General features: G+C 52.5%; 1 protein-coding gene across 3 annotated transcripts; it reads left to right on the top strand.

Annotated features, from left to right (window-relative positions):
• The first annotated feature begins 514 nt into the window (after positions 1–514).
• On the top strand, positions 515–26,676 carry SLC37A2 (solute carrier family 37 member 2). Of its 3 annotated transcripts, XM_010384616.2 has the most exons (19): positions 515–878; positions 14,187–14,268; positions 14,608–14,701; positions 14,828–14,906; positions 16,505–16,640; positions 17,077–17,153; positions 17,974–18,140; positions 18,783–18,820; positions 19,116–19,268; positions 19,605–19,695; positions 21,290–21,352; positions 21,694–21,779; positions 22,284–22,332; positions 22,527–22,600; positions 22,856–22,934; positions 23,039–23,136; positions 23,416–23,480; positions 23,669–23,725; positions 25,562–26,674. In XM_010384616.2, the coding sequence occupies exons 1-18, from the start codon at positions 820–822 to the stop codon at positions 23,718–23,720; spliced, it is 1,542 nt and encodes a 513-aa protein (XP_010382918.1). In that variant the 5' UTR covers positions 515–819; the 3' UTR covers positions 23,721–23,725; positions 25,562–26,674. The 3 variants fall into 3 exon arrangements, with proteins under 3 accessions (XP_010382918.1, XP_010382919.1, XP_030773518.1); XM_010384617.2 differs by lacking the exon at positions 23,669–23,725; XM_030917658.1 differs by lacking the exons at positions 23,416–23,480; positions 23,669–23,725 and having other exon boundaries at positions 25,562–26,676.

Below are 26,676 nucleotides of genomic sequence, written 5' to 3'. Positions count from 1 at the left end.
TCACCCTTGGGTTCATATACAAGATCTCACAATTATCAGTGGAAACATACCCTGAAATCTTCAGTTTAGAGGCAGTCACTTTCAGGACCACAGAAGTCTGCCTGGTGGCTGCTTGCCTCCAGAAGGCAGAGCAGGAGTGACTGCCACATTGTCATGGCGGGAGCGCGTGAGGGCTAGTGTCTGTGAAGTGGGGGAAGAGTGGGGTCTTGTGGAATATGAGCAGGGCAGGAAGCCCCAGCCTGAACCTGTGCTGTGTTTGGGCCAAATATTGTCGCCCCCCTGCCCCTGCCCACAAAAAAAACTCCTGCGCTCCCAGAAGGTGCGAGTACTGAAATTAGTGTCATGCGGGGCCGCTGAGTGTGACTTCCAACCCTCCAGCATCTCGTGTCCCACCCGTGTCGGAGACCACGGCTTTTCAGGACAGGAAGCGCTGCGGGGTAGTGCGGGCGGGCAGGCACGTCACACTGGACAGCGACCAGATTGCTGCTTTCGGTTCCCCGGCGGGCGGTGAGGCAGAAAGCGCAGGGCGGAAAGAGGAGCCCCAGCACCTCAGAGCTGTCCGGCCATGGCCAAGAAGCAAAGCACCGGAGCGCCGCGGTGCCAGCAGCCGGACTAGGGATGACCGGCAGGTTTGCGCTGGACCCAACCCCGAGGGCGGTCAGGCGCAAGGGGGCGGGCGCTGCCGTACTCCGGCCGCGGGGTCAGGGCGGGCCGGCCGGCGGGGCATTTAAACCCCGCTGACAGCCAGTCCTGCCCGGGACACGCGCCCAGCTCCGTAGCCTCCTCCGTCGACTCAGCCTTGGGTACCGGTCGGGCAAAATGCGGTCGTCTCTGGCTCCGGGAGTCTGGTTCTTCCGCGCCTTCTCCAGGGACAGCTGGTGAGCGGGGCAGGGGAGGGAGGCGCACCAGGACCTCCCGGGCTTGGGGATTGCGGGGGGCCGCGAGGGGCCTCGGAGATCACCCCCAGATCGGCCCTGGCGTCGCCGCTCGGCCAGGGGTGCTGGCGGGACTTGGTCCCGGGCTCCTCCAGCGGCGCCCACCTCGGAGGTTGATAACCCTCCCTGCCTCACTCCACCCGCCCTCCCCCAGACCCCGCGCCGCCGGCTCTGTGACACTGGTGAAAAACAGGCTGCCGGGGAGGGTCTCCAGCGTTTCCCGTTTCCATCCTCCCCTCCTAACACACACCCAGGGCGCTTTCAGAGCGCCTTTCTGTAGTTGAGCAGCTGGAGAACCTGGGCTCGCAGGCTGGGGAACCGAGACCAGGGGATGGTAGAGGAAAGGGGTGGTCACTGGGGTTTGTGAGTGTCCCTCTTGGTCTCCTTTAGCCCTCAAATGCCAAGGCCAGAACTCAGTGGTCCTAGGAGCTCGTCTCGAGGCCTTTCAGCACCTAGAAAGGGCACAGCTCTCAGAGCAGGGCAGGGCAGCCCCTCAGCAATGGGCGAGGGGCTTCACAGTGATTCTCTTCCTGACCGCAGGGACCACATGTTGGGCTGCAAGGTGGGGTGGAGAGGTTTCAGCCACTCTTTCTTAGAGGCAGTCAACCACTGGAGCAGTCCGTTCGGTCTGCACAGTTTTTAAAATATTGTGTTAGTTGCCATTATTTACAAATAAAATTTAACAAAAATAGCTAGATTCCCGACTTCTCTTGAAAAATAGACGATGTGGACCGGGCATGGTGGCTCATGTTTGTAATCCCACCACTTCGGGTGGCCAAGATGGGAGAATTGAATGAGGCCAGGAGTTTGAGACCAGCCTGGCCAACATCGCCAGACCACCACCACCCCCCACCACCCCGGTTCCCCGCTCACACCTCTCCCTGTCTCTATAAGTAAAAAAAAGGAAAGAAAAGAAAAATGGATGATGTGGCAATACCGGACCTAAATTTCCAAATTAAATGAAAAGGATTGAGGAGTCCCCTTTAAATAGGGCAGATGCTATTAAAATGGCCAATTTGTCCTGGTTTTGAAACAGTCTTTTGTCGGCAACCCTCTCAATCCTGCGCAAAATGAGACAATTGGCTGCCCTACACATTTTTTAATTGTTGAGAGCCCTCATCAATTCTAACCTTCTTCACCAATTTAGATTATCTACCTAGTGTTTTTTGAGTTGGAGACTGTTAAAGTTATTTTTCAGAAAAAGGTTAAAATTCTGACTCACAAAGACATAAAAATGAACCCATGTTAAAGATTTTCTTTTACTCATAATAAAGGAGCCAGAAGATGTTATAATTGGTTCAAAAGAGAATTTAGAGAGGGGGATTGGGGAATTATTGTTTAATGGGTATGGAGTTTCAGTTTGGGAACATGAACAGGTTCACGAAATGGATGATGGTAATGGTTGAGAGACAATGTGAACATACTTAATGCCACCTAAACGTAGACTGAAAATGGTTAGAGTGGCAAAATTTACATTATATATATTTTACAATTTCAAAAAGAGAATCTAAAGAACATATTCATTTATAGGTTAGGAATATTGAGACCAAACTGGTCTTCTACAGATTGTGAGGGAAGACTACTGAAATAATCTTCATAGGCATATTTTGCATGACTTCTCAGTTACCTACCACTTCAAAGAATTTTATAATAGCTCAAGGTCAATTAAAAGCTGGAATCTGATAACCTGGAGGACTATCCGCTAGACAAGGCATAGTTTTCCATGGACATACATTGTTTTTCTACAGTCTCTCCTGCTTTGATTTTTTTTGAATTTCTTAGAAAGATTATTCTTGATCACAAAATAAAGCTGGTCTCATTGAATTTGACTTGATTATGTACATAGGTACTACAAGTGTGTTTTACCCTATAGCCCTTGTTAAGTTAATAAACTTGACTGGAAGTTTTCATAAGGAATCCTAGATTCGATTTTTTAAAGCCTTTAATTATTTATTGTCCTGACATTAGAAGCCAAGTCAAGAAACTGTCTCCACCAGGTTTTACCTACTGTACTGATATATTTGGGCAAATTCCTCTTCTCAGGGTCCCCAAAATATCCTAAAGTTTCTGGGCTAGCCAGGGAGTGACCTTCCTTTTGGCTTGTAAACCTGGAAACCCAGTAAGCCCATTTTCTTGGAAGGGTTTTCTTAGTATTGGCTCCATAGAGTGAACCTCAGTTTTTAAAGGAGGCTGGTTGAATCTGATTAAATAGACATCCTGATCAAATACAACATCCAGGCAAGGTCTTGGTTGAATAACCGATTTTTCTAATTATGTACTGGTAAAAAAAAAAAAAAAAAAAAACTTACTGAACCCATGCACATAACCATATTGCCATGAAAAACAAGAAGATTCCATGAGAGTTTCTGAATTCTGAGGAGTCAGGTAGGGAGAAAAATATATTTATAAGTGTTACATTTCAGTTTATGAAAGCAGAATCTACTAAGTTGTTATGGGTTAATATAGCCTAAGAAGAAAGAGAAAGGTCTTCCTTATATGTCCAGAAGATAGAACACTATAACAACATCAACAATATTCTGAACCTAGAAGACCGTCATCCATCAGCAGTTCATGCTGTCTGGTGTGATTAATTCTGTTCCGCTGAATCTTGGGTTAGCAATCTCAAAAACCTATCTGCTCCTTGACTTAAGAGTTCTGGAACTCCTGACTCAGTCCACTAGTACGTTCTTAGTGTTGTCTAAGTGGTGCCATCAGAAGCCTATACCCGAGAACAATTAGTACAGTGCTTTTCTGAGACAGTTCTTGGTTGTTAAAAATAAAAACTCTGGCCTGCCAGGCCCAGTGGCATGCTTACAGTCCCAGCTACTCAAGAGGCTGACGTGGGAGGGTCCCTTGAGCCCAATAGTGTGGGACTGTAGTGCACCATGATCATGCCTGTGAATAGCCAGTGCACTCCAGTCTGGGCAACACAACAAGATCCCATCTCTTAAAAAACAAAAAACAAAAACTCCTCCTCTATTCTATAACTGAATACAGAGCCTTTAAGAAGCATCAGAGTAAAATAAAAACTATCTGTAGGTGACAGAGGCTTAAAAAGTGTTGATTATTACTGTTAATTTTCAAGAATGAATGATCTGATAAAAATTCATGACAAGAATAATACAACTGACAAGGAAATTTGGTGCTTCTGTGGTATGCAAAACAAAAAGATGCTAATCCAAACAACAAAAAAATCTAGACAATGTCTAAAAATATAAGGCTAATTTCAAAAAACACAATGAACATGATATTAATTTATAAAAATGAACATGACTTTTACAGAGAAAAAATCTTATAATAGATAAAATGTCTGAGATATAATTTACATAAAATGCCAAGAATATCGACTGAAGATACTCAGTAAGCTTGAGGTAAGTCCTAAACATCTGTATTTTAATAAAACTGCATAGGAAAGGCTGATGTACAACTCCAGTTGAAAACCAGTGGCCTGGAAGATGCTAGATTTAAATTAAAGAAGGAAAGTTGCAGCCCAGTAACTTATTTTATTTTATTATTTTATTTTATTTTTTCGAGACAGAGTCTTGCCCTGTCACCCAGATTGTAGTGCAGTGGCACAATCATAGCTCACTGCAGCCTCAAACTCCTGGGCTCAAGGGATCCTCTTGCCTCAGCCTCCTAAGTAGCTGGGACTACAGGCATGCATCACCACACCCAGCTAAGTTTTTTATTTTTGTAGAGACAGGGTCTGGCTATGTTGCCCAGGCTGGTCTCAAACTCCTGGCCTAAAGCCATCCTCCTACCTTATCTTCCCACCTCATCCTCCCAAAGTGCCAGGATTGCAGGCGTGAGCCACCATGCCCAGGCTCCAGTAACATTTTAAATAATAATTGAAATCGTGACTAGTAACACGTATACTGTTGTCATCAGGGAAGGCACCATCAGGGTGCTGATAAATAGAAACATGTCATATACAGAGAGGGCATTGAGAAATCTGCACAACTCTCATATAGTATATAATTTCTCAAATATTTAGATAAATAATATTATTTTACCAATATAGATTTAACCTAGAGAAGGCTGAGCATCTCTTTTGACTTGACAATTATTTCCGAGCAATTGATCGATATTAACATATTAAATAAATCTAATTATTTCTAGCACCTCTCTTTTTAAAAGATGAAAGAACAAATCTTTGTGGTTTTCCAGGAGCCCTCCCTCTTTTTAAGTTAAATATTCAAACTCATCAAGATTTTGCCAACTTTGGCAAAATTTTAACGCATTTAATTGCTTATTTTCAGACTTATTGTTTGCATGTACTATAAGACAAATCAAATTTCCTTTCTACAAACCTACAAATTTATCCATTCAGATTTGAGCTTCACTGTTCTCTTTCTTATTCTGGAGCAACCAGTCATTTTTCTTATGTGTAATATTTTTTCTTTTAATAAACAAAAACAGGTTTCAATACGATGTATACAAAGTCATACTTCTCTGCCACTATTGCACCTAGTAGAGTCTCATTCAAGTATATTGGTTATATCTTTTAACCAAAGTAATTAACATTTCAGAGAGAATGGGGAGTGGGGAGGGTGGATCATCATAAACCATCTAGAACACACTAGCATTCTAGAAGGGCTCAGTAATATGCATAACATGACTTTCTCTAGCCTCCAGCACTCTTCACGTTCACACTTCTCAAGGTGTGAATTCAGCTACTGTGTTCCCCAACATCTCTGGGATTTAAGAGAGACCTGGGTTGAAATCCTTTCACCACTGTGAGCCTTGACTTTGCTGAGCCCCAGTTTCCTCATCAGTAAAAGTCAGATGGGTTCTTGAGGATAAATGCGATAATATAAGGAAATATTCTTGACGTCTTGTGGCTGTTGGAGGGTACTCAACAGGTATCCTTTTACTTCCTTCCAGATAAGTTTAGGTTTGGATTCCTATCAAACACTAAATGTCACGTAGTTCTTCTGTAGGTCCATTATTATGCTGAGTTCTGAGGCCTGCAAAGACAGTCAAGACAGGGTTCTACCTTCTTGGAACTAAGAATCAAGCTGGAGAGAGGGTGTGTACGCATAGTCAGCAATTTTAGAAGGCCCTGCTCTGCTTATTGAGTGCCAAAGGATGACATTTCCCATGTGCCATGTCATTCAGAGGACCAGCGAGGGGAGTGCAGAAGTCAGTTGGGGAGATTTTGAAGAAAACTGACTTGTTGAGCATTTAACGCATAAAAGGTTAGATATTATGTGTATACATTGCCTGGCATACAGGAAGCATGGAATACGTGGCGGCTTTTACCATCATTATTAGTGATGATGATGTTATTATTACAGATACATATTAACCCAATTCACCTTTCTTGTGCTAAACAAAATACAGTCCAGGGGGGAGACAAATAAAAATAAAGACTTATAGTCTGAAAATGAGAAATCAAGGCTCTGTCACATTTAACTGCTTTCACATGTCCCCCATTTAAGAAGCGAAGAAGACAGAACAGGAAGCTGAAAGTGGATTGGCCCTGGGCCTTGGACTCTTCCTCTGTAAAATGAGGGTAATAATAATACCTGTATCACACGAGTGTTTTGAGGTTGAAATGAGGTCCTATGTGTAAGGTACTTAGGTCAGTGCCAGGCTGATGTGAAGCACTGAGTAAACACTGATGATTGACTATATTCTATTTGCTTTTCCTACTACTTTGTGCCAGGCATTGTTTATTTGTAATTCTTGTGGAACTGCAAGGTGAATGTTAGCTTCCCTGTGGAACATAAGAGTATAATGAGGCACAGAGCAGTTACGTAAGCCTGTCCAGCGCCACACAGCTGATAAATGACTGAGCTGGAGTTGGAATCAAGATTAGTCTGACTCGTAAGCCCGTGGTCTTTCCACTGCCTTCCTAATGATAGCGTTGGGTGGGGAAAAGATTACATGACCATTTGGCCTTGGACAAATCACTTAACATCTCCAATAAGGCTCAATTTCCTTATCTATGAAATGGAAATAATGATGTACCTATATCACAGGGTTTTGGTGAAGTGAAATGAGAAACTGCTTAAAGCACTTAGCCCAGTGTCTAGCATACTTGGTATTGGCTAGGTGCTTATACATTTCTGTGAAGGGAGAGATTCATCTCCATTAGGAGAAGGAAGTCTTTGACTTGGATCTGGAGGTGTTCTGAGCAGAGGCCACAGAGCCGGCAAAGGCATGCAAGTGGAGACATGGCCCGTCCCCTGTCTCTGAAGTAGTAACATGTAGCTCCAGCTGGCAGGAACAAAGGGCGCCCCTGGACAGGAGGCTGGGAGTCATATGGCGCCAGGTGTGTGGAGACAGCTGCAGACATCCAAGCAAGAGTCAGAGACGGTGGAGTTTCTGCCCAGGAAGATGTTGCTGTCCTCCTCCTGTTAGGCCTTCGTTGTCAGGATGACGATGAATGGCTTGTCCATGACGTTTCAGAGCCACAGAGCACCCGGAGGTTCCCCAGCCCGGAGCCTGGCTGGTTCCTGCCTTTTGTGCCAGTGTCTGTGTGGGTGTGTCTGGGGGCACCTGGCAGCATGGGAAATGACTGCGGCTGGTCTTTATGGGGCTGGGCCCATTTCCCGGGGCCCTCTGAGGGGACAGCCCAGAACGTGCAGAAGAAAAGCCTGTGGGAGTAAATACCAGGGTGACCACAGCTGGATGAGCAGGAATGGGCAGGAGGGCGAATTGGGCAGGCAGGAAGAGCAGGAGCTGTGAGCTCCCCACACCTCGATCTTCCCCTGTGAGCTGGAAAAGGCCACTGCTGAGCTAGGATGGATGGTTCTGCCCTATGGAGTTAGCTAAGGGCTTTCACTGCCGGTTCCTGGTGCCTACCCTGAGGAGGATGCAGGAGAAAGACGTTCAAACGCATACCGAGAGAAAACCTGCTGTGTGCCAGACACTTTCACATCCAGGATATCTCATTTAATCTTTATAACACTCTCGTTCAGCAGGAGTGTATGATCTTATTTAAAGGAAGATGAAACTGAGGCTTAGAGACGTACAACAACTTACCCAACGTCACATGAAGTGGCAGAACCAGAAATAAGGACTCAGCCAATTTTGCTTGAAGTCTGAGGTCCGTTTCCTTGTTCTGTGGGCTAGCTCTCTCGTATCTTACTTTCCTGCTGACTGCAAAGAGGTGCATGATAAGGGCAGCAGAAAGGGCTGCTTAAAATGAGCTTTGATGGGAAGAGGCTGCTTGGAATAGGAAACGAGGGCTCCTGGGGAGAACCTGGAGGCTCAGCCCGTGATCCCTACTCCAGCCCCCAAGAAGGGGCACATGAGCCTGTGGAGGTCCCATCCCCCACCCCTCGTGACAGCAGCTTCTCCCCCAGCTGCTTTTTGGGCTTCCTCTTCCACCCTGCTGTTTCCTCTTTCCCTCCCTACAGTGGACTGGTGTGCACCTCACTGGCCTGGGGTGGAGCTGTCTGACTCAGGCCCTGTGGGCTGGTCTAGAAGGTAGCAGCAAGGTTTCGAAATAGTCTGTGTGGTTGGCCAAGGCTTTGTTTTTTCCAGTCAAGTTTCTGTATCAACTGAGAGCTGGGGTCGGAGTTGACAGTCCCAAAGTAACAGCAGAATTGAGGACAGACACCAGGCGTAGAGTCCCTGAAGCTCAGGACCTCCAATCTGAGTCACTAACAGACACAGACACTAAGTTGGTGTGTGTGTGGGGTGGGGCGGGGGGTGGGGGGGCAGTGTCACTACTCTCCTGTTGGCTTTTGGCTCAGGTCTTGTCCCCTGGACCCTTCCTGCTCAGGAGAAGGAAGGCCATCCTCCTACCCCTCTAAGCAGGACTGCAGCTCTGCCATCATCAACATGCTTCCATCAGTGCTATTTACACAACCTTTCTTCAGAAGAGACACCAAGTTAAAACCTGTTGGCTGCCTCTTCTGAGCTCCACCAACACTCCCACCCTCCCCGTTACTCTGGCTGCTGATCGGAGCCCCTGCTGCAGCGTGAAGCCTGTCTTCATTCTGCCTGACCATTCAGGGTCCCCTACTCAGCTTTCTTCCCAAAGCAAAACAATCTATCCTGTATTTTCCTCTTTCCTAAAACAGATTGTCATCTGAGCCACCAATCTCTTCTCAAACGTCCTGAGTTCCTTGTGGCTCCTGGCCAATGGCTTCTTTCTCTGGGAAGGCTCTCGGGGCAAGCTCTGAGTCAACTTGATCTCTCTGAGCATGCACCCACGTCCCAGCTGGAGGAAGGACAGCAAACAGAGGGTTCCCTGAGGGGCTGGCTGCTGCCCTGGGAGAGCTTTGCGCCTCCCAGAGGGAGCCTTGTCCTGTCTTGCATGCTAAAGGCCTGGCTCAGGGCTCTGCCCCTGTGATATCTGTTCCTGGCTGGCTTTTTCCTAGCAGGGTGTCTCCCAGTGCTGGTGGAGGGCTTGGCGGGGGGAGGTGGGCACTGTCACCATTGACCCTAGCCAAGTTCTTACGGTGCCCAGCCCTCTATCCTTTTCAGATCTGCTTAGTCTCAGAACAGTCACATCCGAGAAGAGGCCACTGAGTCCATTTTCTCAGGACAAGTGCCAAAGTCACCTGTAGCCACAGCCAGCCCAGCCTGGGATGGGGGAGTGGCTAGGGAGCCACTGGGGAACAGGGGCTGTTTCTGCTATCTCCCAGGAGCAGCGTCCCTCTGCTGGGCTGTTTCTTGGTTTTTGCTGTTGCAGTGGTGGCGGCAGTTGGTCTTTTGGGGATTTTGTTTGTTTGTTTGTAATCTGTTGCTGCTTTGGGAGATGCCATTTCTTGATTTTTACCCCAGAAGCATTCCTAGTGCAAAGTCTCAACGAGGTCAATAAAGTTATTATCAGGCTTCTTTGAAAAAGTAGGTTGGACTGTCAGCTAGTAGCTAAGAGATAGCTAGTCGACCTCTCTATCTAACTTGGTTATTCAGTAACCAGTATCCGGTGGGGGGAGGTGGGATTCTGAGAAGTGCCACCTCTTGCTAACAAAGTCTTTGAGGGTCATCAGACAGCCACCCCATCTGGAGCAGCCGGGGATGTTTCCCTCCATCCTTTGGTCATTGGCCTACTTGCCCAGCCTGGCCCAGCCCCTGGGCTGCCATCCTCCCTGTCACAGCCACCCTGGGGCCAGCTAGGCAAGGCCTGGCTGTTCATATTCTGTGCCCTGCTTCTCTTCTGGGACCTCTTGGCTCATGAGGGAAGGACTGGTGACAGGAGAAGTGAAACCTGCGGGTTCTAAACGCAGAAGCGCGTCAGCTGCTTTCCTGTAGCTAGTGTGAGCTTGACAATCTTGGCCTCCGTCTAGCCTAGCCCTTAACCTGACCGAAGTCCCAGTCTCCTGCGAACCATGGCACCTTGGCCTTTCTCTTAGAACACCTGACAATGGGGAATGGATAGAGCACCAGACTCAGAGGAGGCCCAGCTCCAACTATGCCATGCCCAGCGAGTGGTGTGACTTTGAGCTCGTCCCTCCATCCCTCTGGAGGCCAGGAAGGAAGTCCCAGAAGAGGCCAGTGCCAGGCCTAGTGTCACACAACACAGCTGAGGACCCCCTGCGCCCCCAAGACTCATGACTCTCCTGCTATCTTGGGTGTGTCAGGTTTTCTACCGGCAGGATCATGGGGGACTCCAGGTGGTGGATTTCAGGGAGTTGGGATCAGAGCTGACAGGGATATCAGGCCACCACCTGGAGGAGGGCAGGGCTGGAATCTAGGAACCTACCAGGTCAGGATGTAAGTGGGGACCCCTGCTGACATGCCTGTCTGCCCAGGGGAGCAGGTAGGAGGGCCCCGGGCCTGGAGTCTCCCCTGTGTCCCACTGTAGGGTCCCCAAGAAGCCCTAGAGCCCACCACAGGCAAGGCCAGAGCTCTAGGAGCCAGAGAATCCTTATGTTCATCTAGACCCAGCTATGCACAGTGGGAGGTGGGTGGAGGGTCCCAGGCTGGCAGCCACATCTCTGCCTTCCAGGTAAATCCAGGGCTAGAACCTCCACTTCCCAGGAGAGTTTGGTTCAGCCCTGACCCCACTTGGCTCCCCTAACAGAGCAGTGTGGGCCGCCTCCACCCCTCCAGCCCTTCTTCCTCGTCTGAAAATTGGAAGCACACTAGCTGTCATCTAAGCGCTCACTGGGCATCAGGAGCAATTTCAGGCTGGTTAGATGCATCTCACTAACCCATCAGTAGTTCTGAGAAAGGTGACAAGACTGCTTTTCCGATGAGTAAAAAGATGTAAGGAATGAAACCAGCTTTTGCCTGATTCCCAAGTCCTTACTCTTTTCTCTTATAGACATCCACTACCTGGGGTCCCCTGTGATGCTGCCATGTGCCTGGGAGTGGCTGGCAGGATGAAAAAGGCCCAGGGAACTGGCCTTGAGCCTTAGTGAGGAAGCCTGTCTGCGCTTCCCACCAAAACCTACAGGGCACAGCCCTGGGTCTTCACCTGGCTTAGGCTGGCTGGGGTTCAGAGCCGCTGACCTGGGAACTCCCGCTCTCTTCAGTGGCTTCCCATCACCTCCACAGACAGCCTAAATGCCACAGCTTGGCATCTGAGGCCCTGCGCCATGCCACCTGAGGCCCCTGCCCTTCCCAGTCACCTCTGCTCCTCTGCTTGACTTAGTTTCACCCTTCAGATGTCCCCACTGAGACAGAGTTCCCCAAACAGGTAGTGCCATTTCACACCTCTATGCCTTTGTGCACGCTGCTTCCTCTCCCTGGCAGTCCTCCCTGCCCCAGCTGTGGTTGGCTTGGCCTCGTCCTGCTTGTTTTTGAAGCCTCGGCTCCAGGAGCCCTTTCCCGACACTGCTCCCTCCTTCTGGCTCGGAGTCTCTCCTCTGTGTCATCTAGGGCTCTCTCTTATAGTGTCGTCACACCAGGTCTAACTGTTTCCCGGCTGACCTGTGCGCCCCGGCAGGTGGAGATCCCACTCACAGATTCTCTTGCTAGTGCTAGATTGTAGCATGGTGCCTGGTGCAGGATGGGCACAGGGATGCGTGGGAGAGCAGCCTCACTTTGGCCAAAGAGAATCAAGATGTTAGAAATGGGCACAGCTCCTCCTACTGAGGTTGGCAGGGACAGGACTCCAGACAAAAGGGCCATGGGGCAAATAAGGTAGAACACCTGGGGCCACAAGCAGGGGAGTCGGGGAGGGCAGACTGGAGTTGACACAGTGCAGCAGGGGGAGTGGGGTGGGAGGGGAAGGGGTGCTGGCAGGAGGCTGTGCCTCCGGGCCCCCATTGGCTCTGACCTGCTCTGGGAGGGCTCAGCGTGAGTGTGGAGGTGCAGTCTGGCTTCCTAGTCAACACCAGGCTACGTAGCCAGCAAGGGCTTCACTGCCGAGCCTGTGATGAAAGAACAGTCGTAGCTGGGGCCCCGAGGCCCCCAGGGATCTTTCAGACACTGAGAGGATCTGATTTGTCACCATGGTCAGTGGTCAAACACCTTGGCAAAGGCCCTGGCACATCCATGTGATCATGAAGGCTGGTCCCACTGACTGGGGTGCCTTACCGGCAGTATAACCAGGGACCTGGGGACTGGGGGAGAGTCATGCTGTGTTCTCTTGTGGGACAGACAGGGTTGATGCTAGCAGCCATGTGTAACTGATGAGGAAACCAGAGGCAAAAAAAAGGCTTAGGGATTCCCGGGAGGCTACACAGGCAATTAGTGAGAGGTGCCACGCAAAGCTTCCTGCCTCTCCCTGAACCAGGTGCATCCCAGGCAGGGCTTGGTGGGTGCTATCTGTAGGGCTGCTGCGTTCTTCCATCCATTGCTCTTTACAGAAGGCCAGCTGGACAACCCCTTCAAAGTCTCTCAGAGGATTTCCCTCAGATTCTAGAAGTCCCTGAACTAAGAGTCATGAGCTGTATGGCAATAGGTGGAACCTGGAAAACATTGTTGCCACAAGCTTGCCCATGTCAGTCACTGTGACAGGCACTTGGAGTAGCCCCAGCTTCCCTAGACAACTTGAGTCCCTAGAGGACCTCCCTGACCCACATGTGCGCCTTTGGGAACCGGTGGTCAGAGAGACTGGGGTGTGGAGCTGCCTGCATTCCAGACTACACTGTTGCACCTTCATGCTGGATGGGATGGAAAGGCACTGAAAGCATTTTAGCAGAGCTGTGGAGGGGCAGGAGCAACTCCAGTCTCTCAAGAAGACAGATGTGGGGACTCAGGTAGGAAGCTCGATCCAGGGGCAAAGTGAGAAGGAGCCTTGTAGCCCAAGCCCATTTTGGGCTTTGCTGAAATGCCCCTTTATTTCCCAAGTGGTCGTGGGTGTTGCTTCATGCCACATTTGGGGGAAGTGGGTTTGAAGGAGGATTCCTAGGCAGAGGGAGCATCCAGTGTCCCGCCTTTGGGCTCTTGGAGCCAGGACAGAAAGAGCTTCAGGACCCCTCCCACCCTTTTGCCTGACCCTTCTCCATGAAGTCTTCAGTGAGCCCTGGGTCTCGCCTAACTCCTGGCCCCTTCTCCTGGACTGGGGCTCCATGCTGAGGCCTATTTTCCATGCATGTCCTGGCTCCTGGCTGCGGCGAGGAACAGACAGTGACTCAGCAGGGCTCTGGGGTCCTTCCCCAGGCCTCAGGCTCGGGGAGCAGCCGGGGCGCAGTGGAAACGCTGAGTGCCACCCAACTGGACTGTTCTTTCCATCCTGGGCCAGGGCATGGGATGAGACATGAGGAGTGGGAGAGAGCACATGTGTGTGAGTCACAGATGGAAAGAATGGGCTCTGTCCAGTGGGATGGACGGACTGGGACTAAGAAGAAGGCTTGGGTCTGTCACCAGCTGTCCCACTGCCACTTCTTTTCCAACTACCACCTGGCTGAAGGAGGTGCTGTGTCTGCCCTGGTGGAAGCTTCAGAGGAGTGTCGACCTCATTTTAAAAACAGACACTTCTGACTGACTCAGTCTCCTTCCTACCGCCAATCATTTCAGACATGGGAAAACCACTCGAACTCGCTGCCCCCACCTCTGCCGCACACACGCACACACACAGGCGCCCTGACCTCAGGGAGGCCAACAAAAAGCAGAGGTGCTGCCAGCTGGTCAGAGCAGGCGGAGGTGCTTCCCGTGAGCTGGGGCCGAGCCAGCTCCAACAGAGGCCTCAGGAGTTGGGACCAGGGAGACAGGTCCCCTGAGCACCCTGGCCTCTGGGCATTTCTTCCCAGCCTCCCCTTGGCCTCTGCACCAAGAAGGAAAGAGTTGGTGGTGTCCAGGCCCTGGGACTGCCAGAGGGGACACGGGTCGGGGACGCCGGCCCAGAACTTCCAGCCGGGGCTGACTTCCCACTAACACAGATGCTGTCCCTTCCTGCAGGTTCCGAGGCTCCATCCTGTTGCTGACCTTCCTCATTTACACCTGCTATCACATGTCCAGGAAGCCCATCAGTGTCGTCAAAGTGAGGCTGGCTGGCAGCAAGGGGGAGTGCAGAAGCATACTGTCATAACCGTCCTTACCCCTTCCCATGGCCACCGAGGCTCCTTTTGAGTTTATTCCCCAAGACAGCTGTGTGGGTGGCTGTAGATGGAATAAGCGTGCAGGGTCCCTGGGCTATGTGGATGCTGCTCATGGCTCTGATGTGGCCGCTTTCCCCTGCAGCCAGTTCCTGCAGGAGGAGGTGCCAGTAGGGGGACATGGAATCTGGTTAGGAGGCAGTGTCTCTGGTATGGTTGGGGCAGGTGGTTGCTTGCTCCCCTCTGGGTCAACCCCTGACCTGTGTGTCCCATTGCCTCTCCAGAGCCGTCTGCACCAGAACTGCTCGGAGCAGATCAAACCCATCAATGATACTCACAGTCTCAATGACACCACGTGGTGCAGCTGGGCCCCATTTGGTAAGAACAGGACAAGGTGCTCTTCCCATTCCCCATTCCCTCTTCCTCGAGAAGGGGCTGTCCAGGGAGGGCTTCCTGCAGGGGCATCCATGCAGTCAGCTTTCTGTTCCTCCCATCTGCTTTCAGACAAGGACAACTACAAGGAGTTGCTGGCGGGCGTGGACAACGCCTTCCTCGTCGCCTATGCCATTGGCATGTTCATCAGGTAAGGACAGAGGCTGAGCCTGTGACCAAGAGGAGGATTTAGAGCTGCTACCTCCCCTTAAGGAGCCTGGGGGCAGCTGGGTTGAAGCAAACTCCCACCAGGGCGTGATGGCTCCCCAACGTGGGAGTGAGATCAGGGATGCTGCACATACAGTCCACCCACAGCCATCCTCCTTGCCTTACCATGGTCGCAGAGACTGCTCCTTTGCCTGGTAGACTCCCACTGGTAGCAGCTCTTTTGCCTGGAAAGGTTTTCCTGGATGTTGCCTTTGAGTCTGTTCACTCAGATACCACAGTTGGTAGGTATGGACTGGGACCCTTTAAGGATGGCCCTGTGTGCGCATATAGCTGGGAGAATCCCCGTCCTCTGCTGCGTCTAAACCAGCGCGGGAAGCATGCTGTTCATTGCGAGGAAGCCATGATCAATAAGGCTGCAAACTGCCTCCAAAGAGCTCACAGGCTAGTGGGGGCAATGGATGCATCAGCAGCTGGTGCTAAAACTTGTGGCCGGCTCCATGACAGACGTGGCCATCGGGTATTCTGGGAGCTCCGAGGTCATTACTCAGTCCAAGCTGAGCTAGAGCAGAGGGGTCAGGGAAGGCTTCTTGGAGGAGATGGTGCCTGACCTGATGCAAGGGACTTGGGCGCAGTGGTGCAGATGGAGACCTGGGCAGAAGGAATAGCAAGAGCAAGTAGGGCAAATGTGAAGAAGCAGCATGACCTACGGGAGGAACTGCGGGCAGGTGTATGGAGGGAGTGACAATGTAGGGAAGGTAGCAGCAGGGCTGAGGGCTGAGGCACATGAGGTCCACGGGCAGAGATGCATGGAAGGGTTTTCGCCAGGGCGTCCTATCCAGATGGGCATTTCTGAGAGCTCACTCTGAGAGTGATGCTGAGGTGGATGAGACTGGTCACACAGAGGGACCAATTTGACAACAGCCCAAGCTGTTGAGCTTGTGTTACCATAGTGGTGATAGAAGTGGAAAGAGGCGATGTACTGGAGCACTAGCTAAGAGGTAGCCCGGTGAGTCTTGGAGACTGAATGTGAGGGGTGGGGAGGAGGGGCGGGAGTCTGAGGGAGCTCTGAGCCTGGCTTGAGTGGCCAAGGGGTGGCATTCACTTAGATAAGGATAGCAGGATGATGAAGGCGTCAGGGTGGTTGGCAGGAGGAGGAAGAGGAATTCAGCTTAAGAGCACTGGGTTTCAAATGCCCCAGGGGCATCTGAATAAAGGAGGCACCTGGCTGCGACTGTGAAGCTCTGGGAGACAGATCAGGCCTGAAGATACGCATGTGGAGCTATTTAGCCTATGGGTGGTTGTTACAACCATAAAAGTGATGCAAAAGGCTGCTCCGAGAGGAAAACACACGACAGAGTGGCTGGCCAAGCGAGGAAGATGGGCAGGCTAAAGTCATGGAGCATGGCCAGGTGTCACAGAAGCAGTGGGGGACAGAGGTTGGCCCCGTCACATGGCAACACAGAAGTCATTGGTGGGACCTTGGCCAGAGCCACTTCCTAGTGCGGTGGGGGCAGAAATGTGGTAGGGAGTTGAGGTGGACTCAGAGGAGCTTAACCACAGATCCAACTTTCTCTTCCCCAGTGGGGTTTTCGGGGAGCGGCTTCCGCTCCGTTACTACCTCTCAGCTGGAATGCTGCTCAGTGGCCTTTTCACCTCACTCTTTGGCCTGGGATATTTCTGGAACATCCACGAGCTCTGGTACTTTGTGGTCATCCAGGTATGAGTCACCGTCTTACACTTGGGCCTGTGTTCCCATCTCAGGAAGGACCTGGGAGACCGCCGCTCACAGCGGATGGGAGCCTGTGTTCCTGGCTCCCTGTCTGGTGCTCTCTATTACACTGCACTGGGTTCCACCTCCTGGTCCTACTGCCCCGACATTTATTCACTTAGAGAGTTGGCCTTGAGCACAATGCCGTGGTCACTTCTGATGCCCGGGAGGCTTGGTCTCTGCTTGAACAATCTTGAGCGAGAGAAGCCAGCTCATGACACTGGGGAGGTGTGGCATGTGTGTAAGGGAAGAGCAAGGTTTGTAGTGTGGGGTATGGAGGGCTCCTTGGCCATAAAATTGAACCTCCTCAGCCCAGAGTGGTCAGAGCAGGGAGCCAGTTGCTCAGCCCAGGTCTGCTCCCACCCTCCCTCCCCTCTCTCTGCAGGTCTGTAATGGACTCGTCCAGACCACAGGCTGGCCTTCTGTGGTGACCTGCGTTGGCAACTGGTTCGGGAAGGGGAAGTGAGTGTGACAAGGGAGGAGGAGTGGGAAGGATTGGGAGGGCTGGGAGTCCCGAGCTGGTCACTGTGGCCTCTGATGTGATTTCAGAGGGAAGGGTCAGAAAGCGGCCTCTGCGTTGCTGTTCATATACTTAGCAGTGGCTAAAAGCAGGACTGATTTTCTCATTGATGAGGCTTTAACCCATACAGCAGGCAACCTTAGTTATGCTTTTTTCTAATAATAGATGAATTTCTGTTTTCAACAAAGACAAAAAGCCTATAAAACATCCCCCACCCCCCCCCTTAATTGGCTTGTGTGCAAAACAAAGTTGCTTCGCAGAAGGGATTTTCAACCTTGGCACTACTGACTTTCTGGGCTATTGGACCCTTGTTTGGGGACTGTCCTACCACTGCAGGCTGTTTAGTAGTAGCCTTCCTGGCATCTGCTCACTGGATGCCGTAGCACACCCCGAGTTGTGACCATCAAAAATCTCTAGCTGTTACCAGATGTCCCTGGTTGAGGACAGTGCTTTAGAGTGAGATGGTGGGACAGAAAAGAACGAGGGCCGGGCCCGCATGCCCTCAGCGTGGCTCGAGCTCCCATCGGCACTCACTCAGGGAGCTGGGCAGGGGGAGTGAGACCCCAGGCCCTGCAGCCACCTGCTTGACACCACCCAAGGTCTCCCACTCCTTGCTGACTTGTGGCTTTGGGGCTCAGTCTTTGGTGCCTTGAGGAAGCTGTAGTCAGCCCAGCTTTAGAGCTTGGTTGGGGCCGTTGCTATGAACAATGTGCTTTGCTTTTTACTTTTTCTACCCTCTTCCCTTCTCTCCCTCCCTTCCAGGCGGGGGTTCATCATGGGCATCTGGAATTCCCACACATCTGTGGGCAACATCCTGGGCTCCCTGATCGCCGGCATCTGGGTGAACGGGCAGTGGGGCCTGTCGTTCGTCGTGCCTGGCATCATTACTGCCATCATGGGCGTCATCACCTTCCTCTTCCTCATCGAACGTGAGTGGGCCCCTCACTCCCCACAGACCCACAAGTGAGCCTAGAATGTCTCGATTTCTGGGAGAAGGCAGCTGCATCTACTGGAAAGATTGCTGGTCACAGAGTGGGAGGACCAGCCTTGTGACTTTGGACAATCTCTCAGAGCCTTTATTTTCTCATTTGTAAAATAATAATAGTAATAATAATGTCTATTTTGTAGGATTTCTGCAGGCTTCACTGAGATACCATAGTTAAAATGCCTGGCCCATAGGAGGTGCTTGGCAAGCATTGGTTGAATCTGAGAGGTGTGAGCAAGGAAGGTGGAGTTGAAGGGACATTCTTACAGTGACCAGGCTCTCCACTTGCTGCAGGTGGCCTTGTGCACTAGCCAGGCCAGGTATGAGAGCCACTCTGTAGCTAAGAGTACTAAAGTCCAAGAGGCAGTAGTGACACAGCTGGTTGTTAGGAAAGCCAGGCCTAGAAAGCTGTCTCCTGAGCCCCAGGCCCTGCTCCCTCCTGCTGGGACACACACTGGCCACCTTAGGAATCGGAAGTGGGGCCGGTTCCTAGGATGGCTTAGACCCAGTGCACAGTGAGGGCCTGGCAATCACCTTGGGATTGGGGGGGTTGGGAAGCTTCTTAGAAGGCGATTTTTTTTTCCAGACCCAGAAGATGTGGACTGCTCCCCTCCTCAGCACCATGTGAGTGTGAGCCCTCCCAGCCCCATCCCTGCCCTCCAACTCCATCCAGAGCGCTGGATGCAGAGAGGCCTGGGGAGCTAGAGCAGAGAGTTCTGGCCCTCACTGACCTCACAGACCCAGTGCTAGGCACATGGGTTGGCCCTACAGCCTGATGGGTCTGGCAGGTCAGTCCAGCCCAAGATGAACATGTGCCTCCCCGTCCTGGGAGCCAGTGTCTCTTGCCTGGGCTACACCTTCAGCTGGTGGGAGGCAGCACACAGACGCACCCACATCCGGGCTCATCTCCTCTGCTCAGGGTGAGCCAGCTGAGAACCAGGACAACCCTGAGGACCCTGGGAACAGTCCCTGCTCTATCAGAGACAGCGGCCTTGAGACTGTGGCCAAAACCTCCAAGGGGCCATGCGAAGAGCCTGCTGCCATCGACTTCTTTGGGGCGCTCCGGATCCCAGTAAGAAGTTTGTGGAATGGAGGAAAGAGAGGGGCTCTCCATATTTTTCTGTTGGTGATGAGGAGATGGGGTGCTTGGGTGATCTATTTTTCTAGAACTTCTTTATAGGGGAGATGTAAGCTGGGCAGCCTGCCTGGGGAGGGCAGTGTGGGAGACTTGTCTTGAAACGACCTTGCACAGTGGTCATGTTGCTTTTATTGGGACTGGATGTGTTGGAGGCTGCCTTGTGTGGCAGGTGATGGAAAGTACTGGGGTGGTACTGAGCACCCCTCGGGGCCACCACTGAACCCAGGACCTCTGGACCCCTTCCCATGTGCCCCCTGTTGCACTCCCCAGGGCGTGGTCGAGTTCTCTCTGTGTCTGCTGTTTGCCAAGCTGGTCAGTTACACCTTCCTCTACTGGCTGCCCCTCTACATCTCCAATGTGGGTAAGTCCAAGAGAAGGGGAATGAAGGGGTCTCTGAGGAGGCCAAGGCCACCTCTGGTGGGAGAGGAAGCCCTTTGTAGTGATACCTGTGATTCCAGTATATAGGCAGAATTCCTGCTGAACCTCTCCTAGAGTGAAAGGAGCTTGATTTAGTTCTTTATTTAAATGAAAGCTAAACCCAGCACACTACCCCCTAGACCCTGATTCCAGCCACCTTCCCTCCGTTGGAACTGAGCTGGGGATTAGGAACTCAGAGCTCTGTTCTGCAATTCTTGCTATCTTCTTCTCTAGCCCTTAGTGTAGGAGAAGCCCCCTCCAGGCTGCTTGGCTCATAGGTGGTAGGGTTGGGAGGTGCTAGGAAAGGCCTGCCTGCTGGATCTGTCCCCAGTCCAAGGAAGAGGGCCTGATGAGCGATCCCACTCCTTGTAGCCTGGTGGTGACCATGGTGGTCTCCCAATGGGACCTCATGGGATTGATGCCCCTATGCTTGGGTCTGTTGGGCTGCACTGGTGTTCTGCCCTGTCTCCTGGACCTACTCCCTGCTGCCCCTGCCCAGGGATGTACAGATGAGAAGAGATCACTTGAAAAAGGATGTTTCATGTCCACCTGGCCTGGGTCTCGGCTTTTCCATAGGTCAGGCTACCAAAGAGCAGCCCACCCCGCCCTGCCCAGTCCCCAGGAGCCTCCAAGCTCCACCAGGGCTGAGGACCTCTCACCCAGTACTGCTCCCCTCCCTCCCAGCCCTGGGGAGGAACAACAGCGCCTTGACACACATTGTGCTTGCTCTGAACAGGATACTGTAGGAATTACTCATGGCCAAGTCTCAAGCCGTAGCTTGCCCTGCAGCTCTGTCGGGGCCTCTCTCTGTGACAGTGTGGAGCGCTAGGGCAGCTTCTTGGACACCGTGACTCTTTGTTTTGTGGCCTTGGTGCTGACTTCAGAGTATGAGGCAATCTCGAGGGTGGGGCTACAATCTCGGCTTCTGGACATTCCTTTTTTAAAACATGGAGCCAAGGCCTGTTACCTGAGGCCCCTGTGTCCCTGCAAGTCTCCTTCCTGGCTCTGTGTACCTTAGGCACAGCCTAAGGTAAATGGGAAGAGCTCCTAGTGCTGCTAGGGCCCCAGTGAAGCAGAGAAAGGGCTGGGCTGAGCCTCAGGTTGCGTTCCAGGGGAAAGGTGGCCACAGGACAGCAGGCTTGGGGGCCAGATCCCAGGGCTTGCCAGGGAGGGCTTGTTCTGGGAGGTGAAGGTCATCCTGCAGGGGAAGAGGGCATCCTGGGAGGTGAAGGTCATCCTGCAGGGGAAGAGAGCAATTCTTACTGGGATCCGGAGCGCCCCAAAGAAGTCGATGGCAGCAGGCTCTTCGCATGGCCCCTTGGAGGTTTTGGCCACAGTCTCAAGGCCGCTGTCTCTGATAGAGCAGGGACTGTTCCCAGGGTCCTCAGGGTTGTTGGCCAGCCTGCTCCACACGTCCCTAGCTCTTCCTCGGAAAAGGGGGCAGTGGCCTGGATCGTGCTCTGCAGGGCTTCTAGCTGGGACGCTCAGGATGTTTGTCCTGAATCCCAGGTCTGACCACATACCTGTGTTTTCCACAGCTCACTTTAGTGCCAAGGAGGCTGGGGACCTGTCTACACTCTTTGATGTCGGTGGCATCATAGGTGAGGCCCTGCCCTGCTCTGCCAGCAGTCTCCCTTCCCCTCTTTTCTTGTGGGGTGCAGGAAGAAGGGGCAGGTCCGATGGGTAGGTGGCACCAGAGGAAAATGGCTCCTGGGTTTATTCTCAGTTCTGCTCCTGCCTGGCTGGGTGGGCCTAAGAAAGATGCCCTTTTGTTTGGTCTCCAGTAGTGATGGGCACTAGAGGAAGGGGAGGGCTGCGGACAAAGCAGCTCTGCTGGTTCTTGCTGACAGGCCCAGGCCAGCACTGGGCACAGCTGGGGTGCCAGGTGAGGGGATGGGTGGTCCTGTCTGGGAGGCAGTGTGTGAGTGGGTGTGTGTTCCAGGTGGCATCATGGCAGGGCTCATCTCTGACTACACCAATGGCAGGGCCACCACTTGCTGCGTCATGCTCATCTTGGCTGCCCCCATGGTGCGTATAACTTCGAGGGTAAAGTGTGAATGCATGTGAGCAGGAGCCTGTGTGGGCCTCTGGCCTGTGTGCACGTCCACACGTTACACACATGGATGTCTCTGTGTACACGTGCATGTGCATCCCTGTGCACACACGGGGGAGGAGAGGCGAGGGTCTGCAGAGGCACCTTGGAAAAAGAGCCAGACTGCGGACTTTAGAGGGAGATTCATGACTGTTTGGCCTTGGTAGAGAAGGAGACCACCTCCTAAACTTCTTGATCAAGGAAAGAAGAGATTGAGGTTGAATCTGAGAGAAGACTGTTGGGAGAAAGGGAGATGATAGAGTACCACGTTTTAGACCATCCATCCTGGGACATTTAAAGACCAGAGAAATCTGGGTATGCAAGGGAAAAGGAATAGGATGCCTTCTGGGATTTCAGGGCAGGAGACAGTTGTTCCAGACCTCAGGGCTCCAGGCCGGCAAAGGGATTGGTGACTCTGCCTCTCCCCTCTCCTCTCTCAGATGTTCCTGTACAACTACATTGGCCAGGACGGGATTACCAGCTCCATAGGTGAGGAGGAGGTTGCAAGTCCTGCCAGGCCACGGGAAAGGCACTGCCTTGGGGGCCCCATGAGGCTGGCCCACATAGGGGCACTGGCAGGTGGAGGGGCTGGGAGGGCTGAAGGCCAGAGGGTGCTCCTGCCCTAGGGCTGGGGCTGTGGGTGGTGCCTCCTCTCTGACTGGGCTGTCTCTGTGCCATCCCAGTGATGCTGATCATCTGCGGGGGCCTGGTCAATGGCCCCTACGCGCTCATCACCACTGCTGTCTCTGCTGACCTGGTAAGTGGGGCCACCTCCCGAGGGCCAGGAACCACTCTGGGGGCTTGGTCAGGGTCACCATCTCCAGGTCCATTTCTCACTGTCTCCCATCCTGCAGAGGAGAAACCATCAAGTTCCTTCAGAATGTACCATGGGCCCCTCTCCTCTCAAGCCCAAACCCCAGTCACCACCTTCCCTGAGTCAGCCCCTCTCCTGTCCTGGTTCCGCTCATGCTGCTGCTCGGCTGGGCTTTCCCACGCCACTCTCTCTCTCCAGGGCACTCACAAGAGCCTGAAGGGCAACGCCAAAGCCCTGTCCACGGTCACGGCCATCATCGACGGCACCGGCTCCATAGGTCTGTGACTCTAGCTCTGTTGTGGGCCGGCCCCTGGGCATAGTGCCCTCCGGTGGGCAGGGGAGGTGCAGGTCCCCCTGCTCACGAGCCTGTGCTCCATTCAGGCGCAGCTCTGGGGCCTCTGCTGGCTGGTCTCATCTCCCCCACGGGCTGGAACAACGTCTTCTACATGCTCATCTCTGCCGACGTCCTAGCCTGCTTGGTAAGAGTCTTGGGGTACACAGATAGGTATTAAGGGATGCTCCGTCCTGAGAGGCTGCAACCCTGGAGGTCCAAAGCATTGGCCATTGGGGGTTCTGGGGTCATGAGAGCAGCTGCCCTTTGCTCAGAAGCACTCTCCCTTCCCCTGAGTGACCCCTTGCCAAATGGGAGTGTGTCTCTCCCCCTTCTCCACTGCCAGTCCACAGGTCACCTGGCGCTGGGCACTCAGTGCTCAATGCTAATGGTGCCCTCGCTTCCCTCTGTGCCTTGCACTCCACAGCTCCTCTGTCGGTTAGTGTACAAAGAGATCTTGGCCTGGAAGGTGTCCCTGAGCAGAGGCAGCGGGTGAGTCCTCTGGGGAGCTGAAGTTACCCCTCTGCCAAACTCACTTGTCATGGGAATCAGCCCAGGGCTCAGTTTCTCCAAACGCAGGCTGAGGCTCATCCAGCCCAGACCTGAGGAGCACTGAGCCAGTCCCTGGGTGGCCCCCACCCTGCTAACCCGTCCTCTGCTGTCCCCGTGTGTCTCCATAGCTCTAGTGTGGTCCTAACCCACCAGCGACCGTATTTTCCTCAAGTCCCATGACTTTTGTGAGTATTTACTTCGAGTCTGTGACCCAAGTGCCATTTGAATGCGGGCTGCATGCAAATCCTCTGTCCTGCAGTCTGACTTTTTCCAACTTTCTCTTTTTTCTTGTGGGCCACTTGTAAAGACTTTCCACCTCAGCAGAGCGTAGTGCTTGGGAAGTGTTTGCCAAGGGGTCTGAGATGCCACAGAGGTTGGCGGCCTCTTCCCTGAGGGACAGTGTTAGAACTTTGGACATGCCCTCCGGGGACAGAGGAGGCAGAAATAGGGAAACCAGTTTCTCTCTGAGCTGAGACTGAGTTGCAAGTGCCTCCTGAAGTTCAGAAACCAAGGTCATCTGGCCCCTCTGCCTGGGGTATGCAGAAAAACAGCAACTACCAATCAAAGTCTCTGAAACAAACGTGAATCAAGCATGGGTGCTGGCCTGGTGTGCTCTCTGCCTCCTGTCTGGTGGTGGTGGATGTGGTGGTGGCACCAGTAGGTTAGTGGCTGAGGCTGCACAGTGCTGGTGGTCTGCTGGTGGGCGACCCTCTCTGGCTGGGCGTCCTGAGCAGGAGCCTCGTGCTAACAAGGAGGCCGCTCACGAGCTGGCCGGAGCTGTGGACCGGGGCTGGATGGCAAACATGAGGAGGAACCCCCTGGGTCATGGTAACCAGCACACATCCGGGGACGCACTTCCACTTAAGGAAGACACCACGCAGGGGAGAGGAAGTGAGAGCAGGAAGACACACGACACAGGAAGCACGCAGAGCACCTGTCCTGCCCTGCCTGTCCTGGAAGAGCAAAGTTCCTGTGCCTGTGCTCCTTGGAGCCGGGCCTGAGGGTGGGAGGGGAAGAAGAGCAGCGGAAAGGGAGAAGGAGTATTTAGTGAGCAACTGCTCGGTGCCTGGAATTGTGTCTGGCTTTGGATGTGTGAGCTTGCCTCGTGCAGCCTCTCATTGGAGGTGAGAGGCAGACCCAGAGCTCGGGCACAGCCTAACACTGAACCTGGGCCTGGGGGTTGTTTGCTTTTCTCTGGACTGCCACCGCTGTCCCAGGCTGGTCCTTCTCCACGGGAGGCCTGTGTGTGAGGTGTGCAGTGATTTGTCAGAGCAGACAGAGCACTGGACTTGAAATCCAAAAACCCTTGGACAGTCCCGCTTTCTCCACTCACTCCATGAGACCTTGGGCATAGCACCCAGATTCTCTGAACCACCACGTTTATATGTATGAACGGGGATGCTTATCGCTGAATACCCGGCAGAATTGACCTGAGGCTGAGATAAGAGGGGATATGTGATGTTGCTTTTGTGATGTTGCTTTGTAAAGCTGTCAAAGGTGGCATGAACAGTGTAAGGTTTTAATTTCTTTCTTTTTTTTTTTTTTTTTTTTTTGAGGCAGAGTTTCACTCTTGTTGCCCAGGCTGGAGTGCAGTGGTACAATCTCAGTTCACTGCAACCTCCGCCTCCCAGGTTCAAGTCATTCTCCTGCCTCAGTCTCCCGAGTAGCTGGGACAACAGGCAAGCGCCACTACGCCCGGCTAATTTTGTATTTTTAGTAGAGACAGGGTTTCTCCATGTTGGTCAGGCTGGTCTTGAACTCCCGACCTCAGGTGATCCGCCCGCCTCAGCCTCCCAAAGTGCCCAGATTACAGGCGTGAGCCACTGCGCCCAGCCAGGTTTTAAGTATTAATGTGGCTTGCTATGTCCTGCCTGAGAGGTGAAAGGGAGGTCTAATTACAGAGAACTGAGATGAAAGCGATGATGACAGGACCCTGGGACCCTGTCTTTCCTCTCCCCAGTCAGCAGGTGCTTATGAAGTCGTCTCACGTTGTCTTCCGCCCCTCTTTCCTCTTCACGCAGGTATAAAGAAATATGAGGCCCCAGTTGGAAGAGCAGCATGGAAGGCCCCAGTTGGGTCCCCAGTGTGCTCCCCGTGGGCAAGACAATGAAAACTTCCACAAGTAAGGAAGGCAACCCCTCTTAACTGAACATCAGCCAGCCCAGTCCGAACCCAGGGCTGCCTCAGGACACAGATTCTCCATGGGAAGGGGACTGCCAAGCATGAGGAAATAGAATATTCAGGGGCCTGAGCTCTGGAAGCTGCGAGCAAAGGCCATGGGACTGGGGCTGAGTTGTGTCTCCATTTTGATAAGGGAAGGATATGCGCAGACTCTTGCTTGTTCAGATTCCAAGACAGAAGCCTTCACAAGGCCAAGGCCTGGAAAATGTGCGTCTCTACTTCCCATGTTAAATTTTAATCTCTGTCATCTGCCTGTATCTATAGGTGGGCATCTCACTCCGTCAAATGAGCCCAGCCTCTCTTTGTCCCTCTATCCATGAAACAGTCTTCTCTGTGCATTTCCCCAAGCTGGGCCCTCTTCTACAGCCTAAATAGGCCTGTTGATAACTCCCTTACCTGCCCGTCACTGCTGTTTCTCCAGGGCTAACACTCGGGCGAGACAGGGGAGCTGCCTTCAGTACATAATTTGAGGGGCACTCCCTCTTGGGCACATGCTGGCCCTGAGTGCCTCCCTTGCCTCACTCTGATCCTGGCCCCATAATGTCCTCAGTGGAAGGTGACGGGGGCCAGTGCTGTGGGGAGAGTAGAAAGAGGGGTTGGCGTGACTAAAAATACCAGTATGTGTATAAAGTCTTTTGAGAATGAAATGTCAAGGAGTGCCTACTGTATGCCAGCTCTGCTCTAGGAATGCAGTAGACAATGGACACAAGGACTTACACCCTGAGCACAGGTGCCAGCAGTGACAAGACTGGCAAGATGTGAGGGCATGCATGGTTCATTCAGGCAGTTGCTGCAGGTGTGGTCGCCTGGCGCCATCTGCCGCTCCCTTTTCCACTTTTCTATATCCTCCTTCCACCCCAAGTCCCGGATCACTCAGTCTTCTGGCTAGCTCTTGGCATCTCCATCTGACCCTAAAGTTGCCCATTGGCACCAATAGATTCCCTTTGACCTGCTG

Source organism: Rhinopithecus roxellana, chromosome 15 (assembly GCF_007565055.1).
Source record: "Rhinopithecus roxellana isolate Shanxi Qingling chromosome 15, ASM756505v1, whole genome shotgun sequence".
NCBI lineage: Eukaryota > Metazoa > Chordata > Mammalia > Primates > Cercopithecidae > Rhinopithecus > Rhinopithecus roxellana.
Note: the sequence above shows the minus strand (reverse complement) of the source record. Positions and strands in the feature narration are given on the sequence as shown.

Coding starts and splice junctions, on each gene's coding strand:
- SLC37A2 (XM_010384616.2), top strand. CDS start 820: ATGCGGTCGTCTCTGGCTCCGGGAGTCTGGTTCTTCCGCGCCTTCTCC. Junction 14,269..14,607: donor AGCCCATCAGTGTCGTCAAA/GTGAGGCTGGCT, acceptor TTGCCTCTCCAG/AGCCGTCTGCACCAGAACTG. Junction 22,935..23,038: donor CGACGGCACCGGCTCCATAG/GTCTGTGACTCT, acceptor TGCTCCATTCAG/GCGCAGCTCTGGGGCCTCTG.